The 15,349-nt window shown below is 37.3% G+C and overlaps 1 protein-coding gene across 21 annotated transcripts in view; it reads left to right on the top strand.

Moving 5' to 3' along the window:
- Positions 1-15,349, top strand: part of SLC25A21 (solute carrier family 25 member 21) — a 376,779-nt gene that overhangs the window by 161,660 nt on the left and 199,770 nt on the right. Inside the window, exon 1 of one of the 21 annotated variants that reach the window (XM_043516972.1) lies at positions 11,342-11,381. The exons of the other annotated variants lie outside the window; for them this stretch is intronic. Within the exon in view, the coding sequence (XP_043372907.1) occupies positions 11,357-11,381 (25 nt within the window). The 5' untranslated portion in view covers positions 11,342-11,356. Of the gene's footprint in view, positions 1-11,341; positions 11,382-15,349 lie in introns of those variants that run through there. 21 annotated transcript variants of the gene reach the window in all.

Genomic DNA, 15,349 nt, shown 5'->3' with positions numbered 1-15,349 from the left:
AGAAGCAGTCATTAATGGTGTCTCGAAATTTTATCTCAGCATCCCATCACGAGGTGATATATACCCAGTCAGTATGGGGATAATTGAAATCCCCCATTATTGAGTTTTTTATTTTTATAGCCGCTCTAATCTCCCAGAGTATTTCATAGTCATCATCACCATCCTGGTCAGGTGCTCAGTAGTATGTTCCTACTGCTATACTCTTATTGTTCAAGCATGGAATTTCTATCCACAGAGATTCTATCATATACTTTGATTCATTTAAGATTTTTACTATATTTGACTCTGCTTTCTTTCACATATAGTGCTACTCCTCACCCAGTACAACCTACTCTGTCATTCCTATGTATTTTGTATCCTGGAATTACTGTGTTTCACTGATTATCATTGTTCTACCAAGTTTCTGTGACACCTAGCATATCAAAATCCTCATTTAATACCAGACACTCGTGTTCACCCATCTTAGTATTTAGACTTCTGGTATTTGTGTACAAGCACTTATAAAATTTGTCACTTTTTATTTGTCTGCCATTATGCGATGTAGTTCTTACCTGTACTCTATCAACTTATATTCTTGCTATCCTTCTATCCTTGCTACGGGACACATACACCACCCTCCCCAAGTGCTAAAGAAAAACTAGTAGCAGCCTTTTTCCTAGATTTTCTGAATGGCTTTGCAATACCTGGGGAAAGTTTCCTTATCCCTCTCTTCCCCTACCTACCAGCCCTGTGCAATTACCGAAATTTAGCCCTTAGAAAGAAAACAAAGTGCTAATGACTGGATATAGATGATTCACCATGATTAAACACCGCAAGCTCTAATTACACAGACTTTACATAGAAGAGGAAGCATGCAACACTTCTGCTGCATTCCTCTATACCTCCTAAATGCTCCCTATCATGTATTCACATTAGTATTCTTCCGTCCACCCACATATGGTGAGGGCAGCATCCAGTCTCCAGTGAAAAAATATTAAAAATACTGCAACACATATGCTTCCAGGAACTGTGTCAAAATAAGCTGATTTAATACCAACATTCCTATCATGTTAGGAAAGCAACTTCTAGTATAGTATCCGCTTGCAGATTTTTATCTAGCAGTATAACTACTGACTCTATTTTGAGATGTTTTCTTTCCTTAACTGTGTCAGACAGATTACACCATGAGGGGAATTTTTAATATGAAAACCAAGATTCAACAGCATTCCCACCTTTTATGTTGGGGGAGAGGTAGACTTAATAAATTAATATTTATTTTTTACTGTTATCACTGTGTTTGATGCCCATTGGACCTGTGGACACCTTAACATAAATTAATTTAATATTAAATAGTACACACACACACACACAGGCTAACAAGTACCACATAACTTCTGGAATGGGAGCATATAAAGCCATTACAACTCCAACACATAGACAAAATTGCAATGGAAACAAAAACTCTTTGCTCTGATGAGGCAGAAGGTAAATCTTAGCAATAGAGATTTCCAGGACTGTAGGCCTTCAACAGAAAACGATGTGCCCCTCATCCTCTTCAATTGTCTCTTGGGAGAGTTAGTAGATCTGTTGCTGTGATGGGGTAGGCAGCTCCTCAGGTGCACTGATCTTAAATAATGTAAGACTTCAGTGCCTCAGAGCTTTCCCTTCTAATAAAAGGCAGCTAGTGCAGTTCATGGAGTGCAGACATCAGTGCATTTCATGGACATATTTTGCAAAAAATTCCAGTCTACAGGTGGTTTTCAAAGGCAGTCTCACACTGAGCATATTACAATAATTCAGTCTGGAGGTCATCTGGTTGAACAAGCTACTGAAGTGGAAAATTTTCACTAGGGACAAGAAAACCAGTTCACTTAAAATCATACCCATCATTTCAATTGCACCTTTATTGTGAGATTAGAAAAAGTTCAGTTTAAGGACCCTTTCTTAACTTTCTTCTCCTGACCCAAGAAGAGAAGGGATTGTGTACTTCCTCAAGTTCTACTGTTTGATAACTTATCTTGTTGGAGTCCAAAATCTCAGAAGTCTTTCCACCCACCTTGGTTGCTGTAGTGTTAAGATTGTGCATGAACAGAAACCAGAGTATATACAGTAGCATTTGCTCACACATTTTGTTCACACAGCAAGAGGTCATCCTCGTCTTCCACTCAACACCAAGCCCATTCATTGGAAGATGGGGGGGGGGTGTCCTCAATTATTGTCTGTCTAATTTTGCAAACATTTTAGTAGAAATGCTAGAAGCCAACATTGCATGTGAGTCATCTGATACTGAGATTTGTGAGTGTAAGTCATAGCCTAGCCATAGTATTGGTGCACAGATGATTTGCAAATGTAACCTATTATTTTCACTTTAATTAGATGATGTGAGAGGTATGAGGGATGGATGAAAGAAATTACTTGTTTGATACTGTATTTACTGCTTCTAGTAAACTGTGATATGCAGCAGCCACAGGCAACAGAGTTAGTAACAGGTTTCAGAGTAACAGCCGTGTTAGCCTGTATTTGCAAAAAGAAAAGGAGTACTTGTGGCACCTTAGAGACTAACAAATTTATTTTAGCATAAGCTTTCGTGAGCTACAGCTCACTTCATTGGATGCATTTGGTGGAAAATACAGTGGGGAAATTTATATACACACACATTAGTAACATTAAATTTAAATTAAATTTAAATTAGTAAAATTAAATTAGTTGGTTAGTAACACAACCAACTAAACGTCATTACTAACTTACTCAGGATTATGTACTGAACTGGGACTATTTGGAATATCTTTAGTGTCCTAAAATAGAGCAAATGAGGAGGCAGTTGGAAGGGGAGAGAGAAAGATGCGCAAACGCTTTGTGTAAAACCTTCAATTCGCTTGCATTTATCTTTGGGTATGAGAATTGAGGGTTTTGAGAACTTCAGTCTGTGCTTGTGAAAATTCACAAAAAGGTTGAGGCTGTTCCCATTGCTGGAAAACCTGTAACTCCAATGGCCCGGTCAAACCCTTTATTCACCCAAGAAGCCTCACAATCTCCTTGCTAATCTTAGATGTTTTAAGAGAATTTTTTCTGGTGGTGGTCTGGATAACCTAATAAATCTTTCCTATCTTTAACTTCTCTGAATCAAAGGGAGTCCTAGTGCTCTACCTGCTTTCTTGTGGTTGGATAGCTCTCTCAGCGAGGTTTTCAGAAGGCAGCTACTGGTCATTTGCCCCCCCCCCACCCTTCAGGATCTTTAAATCAGTTGGTTTGGGGTTGACTAGTATTGGTCATTCTGCCTTACAAATCCATCTGATTCTGCTGATGAGACTGAATGTGTGTGGCCTCAACCCTCTCAACAGTACAGTCGAGCAGGAGATCACTCCTGTTCCTCCTGCTTCCAATCAGCTCCTTAAGGAGCTCAAGGGCTGTGAAGACCTATAAATTATAATCCTTATAAATGCATCTGGGAAATGCCTGGGGGTTGCCATGCATTCACACACTAGGAACTATGGGAGTGAACCTTGTAACACAGTTGCTAAGAAATCAAGAGGTGACCGTGAGCTGGAATCTCAAGTGAACAAAGAAGAGTTGGTTCCCTTCCAGTCCTTGTGACTCAAGCTTCAGGAGTTCATTTTGAGAAGTGAGCTGGCAGGATTCACACAGCTGTAGAGAGAAACATAACACATAGTCTGAGTGAAACAATTCCAAAATCCAGCCAAGAATTCGTAAACCGGATAAGTCATAAAGTTTGCTTTCAGAGACATTGTTTTCTGTTTTTTATATACCTGCATTGTATCTATTTATTGTCCATTTCCTTATTACCGAGTAAGTGACTGTTCTTCACTTTAGGCTAAATCCTAAAGCCCTTACTAAGTTGTTCACTGAAGTCAATGGGATTTGGAAGTTTGCCTGAGTAAAAACTGAGTAAGGGTGTTAGGATTTGAGCCTTAAGGTATTTTACTGATTCTGTCAATGTAAAAAGATTAGTAGAGTTCAGATACGGATCACCATTCATTTGTCTAGGACTTGGCTTTCTCCATAATGAGGATTGCGTAGAGTACAAAATGAGGACTGAAGAAAGTGTAATCATTCAGTTGCTATAAATTTATGACTGCTATAGATTGCCCTAGTAAATTATTGAATTAGTAGTGCAAGAGAAGGATCATATAACACAAATAGAAAATCTATCCAGATTATAGGACATTCAAATCTATTAATAAATTTAACAGGCTTGCTTTCGGAATTTATTTACATTGTATATATGGTGAGGAAGTCGGTGAGTACAGCATATGTTTCAGGTACTGTAAGGAAGATACCACGATGCACTGCTTGTGTTTTATGTAATAAAATCATAGCATAGGCCTCAGCAAGGTACTAAGAGCTTGTCTATACTACGCATAAGTTGATGTAACTTATGTTGTTCAGGAGTGTGAAAAAGCCACACCCGTGAACAATGCAAGTTATATTGACCTAAGCGCTGTCCACACCAGCGCTAAGTTGGCGGGAGACGCTCTCCCGCTGACATACCTTCTGCCTCTCACTGATGTGGAGCAATTATGCTGATGGGAGAACACTCTCCCATTGGCAGAGCATGACTTTACCAGATGTGCTACAGCATCGCAGCTGCTTTGGTGCAGTTGTGCCAATATAGTGGGTGGTGTAGACTAGACCTAAGTCACGTATCTTACTGTAAGCATGTGATACATTGAAATCAAAGGGATTATTCACATATTTAAAGTCAGGCACATGCTTATGTACCTTGCTGCATCAGGGCCTTAAATGGAAAACATTCACTTTTCTTTAAAATAATATTGTCTCCCTCCCTACAACTTGTTTGTATCCTTTTCACCTCCTGCTAATTATTTGTAATCATGTGTTCCTACTTATATACATATGTTATAGCTGCAACAGATTAAATTATTATTCTTACATATCTGCATGCCACCTGTAATCTTTGGAAAATAAACATTAAAGGTCGCAACCCGCCCTAAACCTTGATGATAATGATTGGCAGTTTTAGAAAGTGTCATCTAGTTACTATTCTATTAATTAATATTCGAACAATGCTAATTTCTTAAAACAAAAATGATACTAGATTCACAGAGTGAAATTTATACTTTAACAAATTGAGCTGTAAAGCTTTAATTTAAAAAATCCCCAAAACCATAAGATCCAAATCATAAAATAAATATAAATTCGAAGATGATAAGGCCAGAAGGGACCATTGTGATCATCTAGTCTTACCTGCATAACGCAGACCATAGGACTTCCCTGAATTAATTCCTGTTTGAGCTGGAGCATATCTTTTTGAAAAATATTCAGTCTTAATTTAAGAATTTCCCGTGCAGAATGCACCATAACCCTTGTTACATTCCAGTGTTTAACTACCCTCACTGTTAAAAATGTGTGCCTTATTTCTAATCTGAATTTGTCTAGATTCAACTTCCAGCCATTGATTTTTGTTATAACTTTGTCTGCTAGACGGAATATCCCGTTATTATCAAATACACAATTAAAAATTTATAAATATATTTAATGGGTTAACTTTTGATATAGGCCCAGAACTGCTTTGACATTAACTGGCCTGTATTTTTTATTAAAACCACATAACCAACTTTTTACTCATTAGAACCACAATGTAGAACACAATGTGTACTTACCTCATTTGAGCCTTCAATAAAATCTACAGTTTTCATATTTTTCCACAACAACTTTTATTAAATTTACTATGACTAGTGGGTTTTTTAAATTATTTTAGTTTTTTTGTGCCAGCACATTTTCAACAAACTTTATGCAAATAATATTCTATTTTTGTGACTGTGTTCTAACAAAATAATCTGCACGTACAACCCATCTCTGCCAGACCTGAAACAGACATGGAAATGATATAAATGTGTCAGTATTACAGTAGGGAAAACACATGAATGCACATGGTGTCTCTTTTAACTCTTTGGCTTAGTGTGATCCTAATTCATTTTTGACATTTGGAAAACTTCTAACATTAATTTATAAGTTTATTGTGGGGGATAATTCAGACAGACATAGTGTTGAAATAAAAACTTGAAAGAATGCACATCAGATTTTACAGGTGCATAGAACATTAATTTACAATGAAAAACTTTTTGTTAAAGGTTGACATAATATTGAATGGAATGTTTTGTTTAAATATGGTGGTCTAGTTTACTGACTAATACCAAAATGTGTGACCAAACTGGGACTTGTACAGCCTGCATTTCTTCTACTTTTTCTAGAATCATTTTCTTTCTTTCTTTCCTCGCCCCCCCCATCACCAGTAGTTGCCTCAGAGTATTTTATTTGTATTATTTTCCATAATTGTATTTTCCTTTAAAAAGAAAAGTATTTACCAAAGTTGACAATGTTAGATGTATAGTTCAGAACAAGTAATATTTATAGAATGCATGCTAAGATTGACCTTTATGTCAGTTGTCACAGAACTTGATTTGTTCGTTTGAAGTGATATACATTTATACTGAAAGCAAAAATTACAGTTATTAGCACTTAGTATAAATGGATATGCTTTCTCCAGGGAGGACTTTTTCTTTTGAAATTTACTTAAGGAAAATGCTGAGAATGTATATCACTTAGTTATGTCAAATGGGAGAATTGGGAAATGGGTAATGAAAATAGTTTTGTGTCTTTCATATGCCCACTTGAGTGAATAGGATGAAATGTCTTCGTTTCCATTTAACATTTCATGGGATAAGCTGATCTCTTTGTGTACAAGAACAAATTGTCTTGGTAATTTTAGGACTAAACTCTGTTCTTGAATATATGGAGAGGGATACCATGAAGTCAATATAAACCCTATGCATGCATCAGGGGCCAGAATTTAGCTGGTGGTATTTTTTAATATGTTACTTGATGGTGATAATAGTAAAAAAAAATAAAGACATATTTGATGGCAACAAGGGACAAATGACATCGAAAACTTAAATCTAGACAAAAAAGCTAATGTAAGGAGGGAAATGGAAATATGAAGACATTTTAAGTGCTTTTATCCATTTTTCTTTGGCTCAAGTTGTTCATAGATCTTGGATACCAGGTCAAAACTCTGATGTTACCCCTTTAAAAAAATGTCTCTGAAAAGAAAAACACATTCCTTACTTCAATCTGGGTAATGATCTTTCACTGCTCTTACTACTACCTCCTTCTCTGGAAGATACTAGGTACGTTGTAAAATCTGAAAATCTATCAAGACCCACAAATCCTAATACCAACCTTGCCCCTTAAGGTCAGCTGCAACCGATTCTGACTCTGTCTTCTCTGAGTCTCCTGGGGTGGGCTTGGATTTATATCACAACATATGCCAGTCCCTTGGGCTAGAGGTTCATTCCTCAATCAAGGCAAACTAATGGAATTATTTTTCCAGTAAGAGAAAGCTGCACATCAGGATTTTGGAGCTATAGGGCAATATGCCTGGCCCTTCTTTTTGAATCCTCTCTTGGCCACCAACATATTGTCATTAGGTCAGACAACTCAGCAGTTTCAGCATACTTGACCTGTCAGAGGCATTGATGGAAAGGACAAGAGCTAGTCCCTTCTTAAAGAATCCTCTCCTTTGTTCAGATGGTCCAGCAAAATCTGGAATCCATAACAACTTTTCATGTAGCAGGCTATTTAAATAGATTAGCTCAGAGGAGCCCAGATATACTCAAGGAGATTGTCTTGTCACACAAGGAGCTACTCTAATGGAGAAGTAACAATACACAAAGAACATTTAGTGTCCACTTTGTATCCAACTCCTACCCAGATACTGTAAGGTATGCTGAAAACCCTAAAGCATAGGTCTGAGACATTGTCTTGGTTCACTGGACCAAGGAGATATTATTTACATTCCTTCTGCTTCCCATGACCTGGGAAGTCCTCATAAAACCACAGATATGCTAACGGTCCCAGAATATGCAAGAAGTTATAGGTCTATGGGCCTCTTTTTTGTCCAGAGCACTCCGCTCTTAGAAAAAAGAGACTTCCTGTATAAGGGTCCCATTCTTCATTCAAGGCCTTATTCAAATTAAAAGCTTGTTTCATGAAGAGCCTTTAGAAAATACTGAGGCGCACAAATTGTATCGTCTCCACCATGCTTTATTCCCATAGGAAGGGAATTCCCTTTGTCTGCTGGTGTTTGGGTGACCACCTCTGCCTGGAGTAGGTTCCAGAGACTTCAGCATGTAAGACTTCTTTCCATGCCATTCTTAGATTTATTAAAGATGTGGTTTATAATGGCCAGCTGTCAGCCACTTCAGCTTTTAGTTTACTTAGTGTTAACATACCATTAATGGCTTTCCAGTTTGCTCTTACCCTTTGGCAATTAGATTCTTCCACATGATCTTCTATCTAGTCTATACCCTCCTACCTAGGTCTTAATTTAATTCTAAAAGTTCTGTACTCAGATTTCCTTTGAACCTGCTGAATGCCATCCAGATGTCCATCAGGTTCTAATGGTTTTCATTCAGTTCACGCGGGAGCTTGTGATCCTAGTTTTCAAAGCTGCTTATCTGGTTTTCCACAAGCAGAAACTGGTTCTCCATGGCTAAGTTTTTCAGTTTTCTCCTTCAAGTAGTGTCTCCTTTATTTCTTAACTAGGAAATCATTCTCCCACCTAACCTCCCAACATATATCTAAAGCCAGGAGCTTGGAAAGAAATCCTCCGGCATTCTCTAGCCTCGTTCTCTTCTCTCTGACGTTGTCTGGTTTCTGCCCCGTCTTACTACAACAGCCTTAAGAGGTGAGAGAATGGCCTCTGGATGGGGATGCAGACAACAGCCTTGCAGGGACAGTAAAAAAATCACTCCCTCTAAGACCCAAGATACATCCTTCTCTTTGTGCAGTGGACAGCTGGAGAGATTGGAGACAATAGTGGAGATGGAGAAACAAAAAGTTAGAATTCGGGAGAAAAATTATTAAGTTGTATGAATAGGGGATGGAGTAAGGGATGGAGAGATAATGGGGGTAATACTCAACTTAAATCCCTGACAAAACTTTGAAATGGTTTATCTGTAAAAGTATTTTGGGAAAAGGGGTAAAAGCTACCTGCAGAGTATATGGATAGTGCATTTTTGCCTTTACAAAGGTAGAATTTTTAGAGCAAAACTCAGGTCATTGGTAGGACAGTATAACATATTCGTACTTACACCTTCCTTTAGAAAGTAACTATTCGGTTCACATTTACTGATAAATGTTACCCGAAATTTTAAAATAGAAAATATAAATGTTATGGGTAGTTTGTTTCTTAGCTAAGAGCAAAATTCAGTTTACACTTGGAAGCAGAATCAATAAGTGTTAACTTTATGAAATATTAATAAAAAAATGGTACAGGGATTAAAATAAAAGTATTGAAAGCAGACGTATTCACTAAGCGGCATAGATGTGCAACACTGCATCTCTACATTGCTGAGCACTCAGTGGATGCTTCTTTTTGCTAACATTATATAATATTATTGTATCTAGTAAATTACTTTGTTCTAGTAAATTCTAGTAAATTACTTTGTTAAATATTTTGAGTAATGCCATGTGGAACTCCCTAGTGTCGATCCATTTTGGCATTACTCAAGGTTTTTTTTTCTTTAATAAATTAGCTACTTTTTGGCTGTTTTTGTATGGATTGACATCTGTGGCATTCATTGGACCAAGAAGAACCAACATGTGATCAATTACCAAACAAGTTTCATTACAAAATCAAAATGAATATACAGAATTTGCTCTAAAAATGTCTTTCTATTAAGAGGTTACCATTTGAGACAGTTTGATATGAAAGGAGCTACAGTAGACAAAACCACAATCTGTTTTATTCTGTAGTATTTTCCTACCTCTTTATTAGTATAGTTACACAGTGTTCTGATTTTCTCTCTCTTTCTTCTCCCACCCCAATTTGTCAGAGACTACTTGGAAACATAGTGATCAGTTTTATTTTTCTAGTTCCAATTCAAAGGATTTTTAAAACAAGAGAGTGTATTTGCATTAGTAAAATTTTTGATTATATAGTACTGAATTTTTTTTCTAGCACCCTGTGTCCATCCTGGGTTATGTGTGATTTAAGGCATAACAAACAAAAACTACAAAGGACTTTGAAATTAAAAGGGACTGTCATCTTCCAGTGCACTGACAAAAATGATTCTAACTGTAAAGAACAGTTAAGCTATCATGCTGACAACTGTAAACTGTTGCCAGTTAAGTTTCTCTTAGTTCTGTGATATTCTGCCTGTGGGGAAAACTCTGATTTTAATTAGCAGTTGAAGCTCTTGCAAAGCTATGTTTGGCACATCCTGGCAAGCTCAGGAACAACTATTTGCTGTCCTTGCAACTATTTATAAAATTATTATAGAGAAAACTAGTAGTTTTGCTGATTCTTGGACAAGGGAGTCACTACTATCTCTTACTTTAGCATTACTGCGCAAATGTATATCCAAATATTGTGCAAAGTTTGTACACTGTATAATTTTAAAATACTAGAACTGACACTTAGGACCAACACCAGATTTATTTCCATGATGTATGGAAGTTGTTATAGAGTACCACAAAGCACTGACTACATGTTAAAAGGAGAAAATGGGCCAAATTTTCAAAAGCGCATTCACTCACCTTAGATATACATGTCACCAACTTATTCATATCCATTGAGGTGTTTGGGAGCCCTAATTGGATGCATGCAGTTTGGTCCTGTGATGTTTAAAAAGGGGCCAGATGTCCAGTTTTCCAGTGGTCAGTTCTGGAAATTTGAAGATTGAAAATGGGACACCTATATGTCCCAGTTATGCTCAGCAGCTCTCCTTACCCTTCCCAACAGATGGTGCTGATGTGGGCTCTGGGAAGCATTCTTCCCAGCCCCAACCCTAGCCCCTGGGAGAGCACCAGCGGGAGCTCTTCCGGACAGAGAACAGCAGCAGCAGCAGCACCACCACAGAGGGCTGGCAAGTGTGGTACATAACTGGTGGCAGCCCCAACCCAGGAGGTCAGGAGAGGGTGTGAATGTAGAGAACGGGCTCCTCACTGGGTAAGGAGTGACAGGTATCTGGTTTTTTTTCCCCCTTCATTTTGATAATATGGGCATCTTAGCTATAATAGAGTTGTGGCTTTACCGACTTATCCAAAGCCCACTAAGGTCAATGGAAAGACTTCTACTGACTTCAGTGGACTTTAAATCTGGCAACAGGATTCTGGTCTCAAACATATGATGTATTATATCCTGGGTTGTAAAATCTTCAGGCCAGAGACTGACCTCGTCTTGTTTAATTTGTCTTCAAAGTGCCACACATACGTGTGGTGATAATAAATTACAACATCAGTTAAAGTATAGGTTGTGAAGTTAGCTACTATCTGTGTGGATACATGTGAGAGAAATGATTTTAAAAGATGAACTGTGAAATGCACTGGATATATGAGACCAGATTCTGGTGCTAAAAGTAAGCATTTTTTATTATTATTAATTATTTTATTTTAAAATAAATCTAACAGCACAAGTTTATATGCTACCTGAAAATACTTCTTACATTAGCATTTTGCTTGTTAGAAGCTCTGTTTTCTTCTTTTACAAAAGAATAATATTTCAATAGATGCTCTAACTAATTTAAAAGTATTTCCGGGCTGAAGGGGAAAATGTTATATTTGGCCAGTGATGACCCAGCAAAATAATTTATGAAAAATATGACACTATTCTAAGTAATGTTATTTTAAATAATATCCCACAAAAATGTAGGGTGCCCAGATGTTCCAATTTTATAAAGACAGACCCAATATTCAGGGCTTTTTCTTATATAGGCACCTATTATGCCCACTCCCATCCCCATTCCCATTTTTCATACTTGCTATTTGGTCACCCTACAAAAATGTATATTGTATGTAATAATTCGAGGAAAAATTACATGTAGGTAGATATCCACTTCTTTCTATACTACAGAACTTAAAACATACGTTAAAAACATCATCAGGGTTTGTGTGCATGTGTGTGTTGGACACTGCTGGAAAACTCGATGTCATGCATTTCAGACCGGACATGGTAAATCTATTCATCATGAGCTGAAGACCACCACTGTGTTTGCAGAGCAAAAAGCCAACCTTTCTTTTCTGGATAATAAATGATCACAGGGCTGGAAATGAGTCAGACTTTTCAGACTAGCCAAAGACAAACTATCTTTGATTCCAGTCTTTTTGACTCACCTGTACATATTCCATGTTATTACTCAGGTGCTAAGCAGAAGTGCTTTTTGTCTTCAAGGCTGAAAGGCCCTTTAGTTTAAATTAGGGACGTTCACTGGTCTTCCTTGAGAAAGTAAAATAAATTCACTAGTGGTTACTAGTTGTAAAAAGCTGTTAAAATACACAAGTTCTGCCTCATTTCCAATGCAATGCTGTGACTTAAGAACACTTGTTTATTGTTGCACAGTATGCTGCCAGACTGTCCAGGTAGATGAAATCTGATTCCCTTTCTTATTGCTTTAAGCATTTCATTATCACTTACGGGTTGTTTCAAAAGACAAGTAAAAATATAAGACTTCTTGGAGTAAAGTAGTGACTAACTTTCAGTAACTTGCAACGGAGCACTTCTCTCTCTCTCTCTTTTTTTTTTTTTAAGAATAAATTGACTGTGTTTGACCTTTGACTCAAGAGAATCTTACAGGTTTCTATTACTGAGGAAATAGGTTCCTTAATGACAGTGTCATCAGAGGTGAGATGAGTAAAAGAAGTTGTTATGTAATGAAACATGAAGACACATACATGAAATATTAAAGGCTTGATGGGACAAGTCAGCCTGCGTCAACAATATGCTAAGAACATCTATCAAAACAGAGCCAGTGCCCGAACAGTGATACTCTGGCTGCATATTAGGTATGTAGTCAGATTGCTGAAGTGTAGCCCTCTTCCACTGACCTGTTGCATTGATATGAAGTGTAAATGTATCTCTAGATAAGCTGTCTGTCGGTTAGAGCTAGACCCTGGCCTGCTACTAATTGATTCCCACCATTGTTTTCCCAAAACACTTCTGGTGATTTCTAGTGAATCCCAGTATTGATGATACTCTTTTAAATTTCGTCCCTGTGTTGTTTTTCATTCCTTTCATTAACACTAATAAAAATATGGCAAAAAAAAAATACAGAAAACCGAAATTGCAACTGCTTCTTTGTGTTTAAATACATTTTAAACAATAGTTAAAATGTTTTGCATCTTAAGATGTTTGTCACTAATTAAATGGCTGATTTGTATATATGCAGTTAACTTTGTACGTTACTTGCAGTTGTTCAGTATTTGAAAATGTCATCTTCTAAAATGATGATAGTTCTGTTACACAGGCTAATGCAAGTGTTTTTTAGGAAGTCGAAGAAAGCCTTGCAGGCATCAGCAGTTTATTAGATCCTGATTCTGCTTTAAAAGCTTTTAACACCAGTCTTTTATCACATATGTGTCAGGGACAGAACTTATAAAAAGGCAAGCACATTTGAATACATTACACTTAGTTCGTTGTTAAAATTATTATAGGCTAAGTCCAGACTTAACACAGTTGCAAAAAGTAATTTTGTATTTACAACTTTCCTGTTCTTTGTGTTAGAAGTTTATATAATTATCAGCTTGTTAACAGATTGTTAGTTAATTTCATTTATTTATTGTACTAGAGATGGGAGATCTTAAAGATTCTGCAATTTCTAAATACCCACACTTACGGAAGTTCTGATTTTTATTCTGAGCCTTATCAAACACTGCGGCACTCATTCCCTACCATCCCTAGATATCTGTCTACTCATATGCCCCCCTTCATCATAGCATCTGAGTGCCTCACAATCATTAATGAACTTCATCCCTATTATTTAGGCAAGGAACTGCAATAAGGGATAGATTAAGTGACATGCCCAAGATCACACAGGAAGTCTCTGGTTGATCTGGGAACTGAACTTAGGTTTCTTGAGTCCCAGTGTGGTGCTCTATGCACTGTTTATGTCCATAAATCAATCCTTTGGTTACTTTTTGTCCTCATTCAGGGCTTTTGGCAGGATAGGGTTTTTTTTAAAAATAACTATAATGTTATGTAAAATTTTAGGGTGGATTATCCACCAGTCTATACCATCTGATCCTGCTGATCCTGCCATCACTTTGGAGGTAAGACAGAACACCTCAGGGTCAGCTCCTCCTTAAAGATGGGTGAGTCCATTTGAATAAAATAAGAGTCCTAAATCTTCATCCAAAACTCAGTCTGAACTGAAACTGGTTGGGTTTTTGGTGGTGATGGTTGTTTTGGGGGTGGAAGGCATGTTTGTTTTTGTTTCTTTCCTAAAGATTACTAAATGTCCCTTTTCTTTAACTTTCTTCTCCACATGCCTCTGCACTTTTTGGTATGGCTGGGACAGTAGGTAAAAATACCATGAGAAAATTGCTCCTGTAATCTCTTCAGCCTTATTGAAATCAGCACTGACAGGAAATATCACAGGAAAGTCTTTTCTTATGAGATTTTCAGCCCAATTTCTCAACCCTTTTAATCAGGTATGAGAGGAAAGAAACCAGGGATCTAAAATCCTGACCCCTGAGCAAAGTCTGAGTAAAAAAATGTTGACTCACAGAAACTGTGCAGGGATTGAAAGTAAAGGAATCCACTCCTAGGTGCCTCCACAACCCAATCACAACCATTCCAACTTGCTGAGAGGAACTGTGGACACAATCAGCTGGATATGTGCAGTGCAGAAACACACTGGGCACATTTGTCTGCTCTATACAGAGAACCTTGGAAAAGGGTCTAATTCCTGATCTTCCCCACTGATCTGGCCCTTTCGCACAGCAAACCTGCAGCTTTTATGCCATTTTGAGCCTTAGAATATATGCTTCAGGGGGTACAGGATTTGGGCCTGAGTGAACTTACTGTTCACATATCTCAGAAAAAGTAACATCTCCAACTCCCAGTTCCTGACAATGTGCATCTGAGGCAACTAGCCAGATCCATAGGAATTAAAGTTATCTTTTCTATAAATTTCAGAAATTTGGGGTTACTATTAGTTAGCGCAACTGTTGGTATGTATTGCTTTCCTTATCTTTTTGTGGGCAAGAAGCAGAAACTGAAGAGGGAATTTTGTTCACCTTGAACTGTAAAGATCTAAAGTGTCCCAATTCTCTATACTTCCACCAACAACTGATTATATTTAGTTGCAAAATAATACACAATACTTTTTAGATATATGAATTATCTGCCTATGCAGACTATCTCTCTGTATTTTAATATAGTTTAAAATATATATCTGTAGAATCCAGATATGAGCTGGGTGAATGCTGCAAAAGAGAATGTGTGAGCACTTTTTCAAACTTTTCAACAAATTTGGTTTGGCTGATCATGTCTCTTTGATATTTGCTTTCCATGAATATTTAAGCAAACATGTTTACTTGTAGGAATATT

The sequence above is a fragment of the Dermochelys coriacea genome, chromosome 6 (genome assembly GCF_009764565.3).
Source record: "Dermochelys coriacea isolate rDerCor1 chromosome 6, rDerCor1.pri.v4, whole genome shotgun sequence".
NCBI classification, from domain to species: Eukaryota; Metazoa; Chordata; order Testudines; family Dermochelyidae; genus Dermochelys; species Dermochelys coriacea.
The sequence above is the reverse complement of the archived record's forward strand: the minus strand, read 5'-3'. Positions and strand labels throughout refer to the sequence as shown.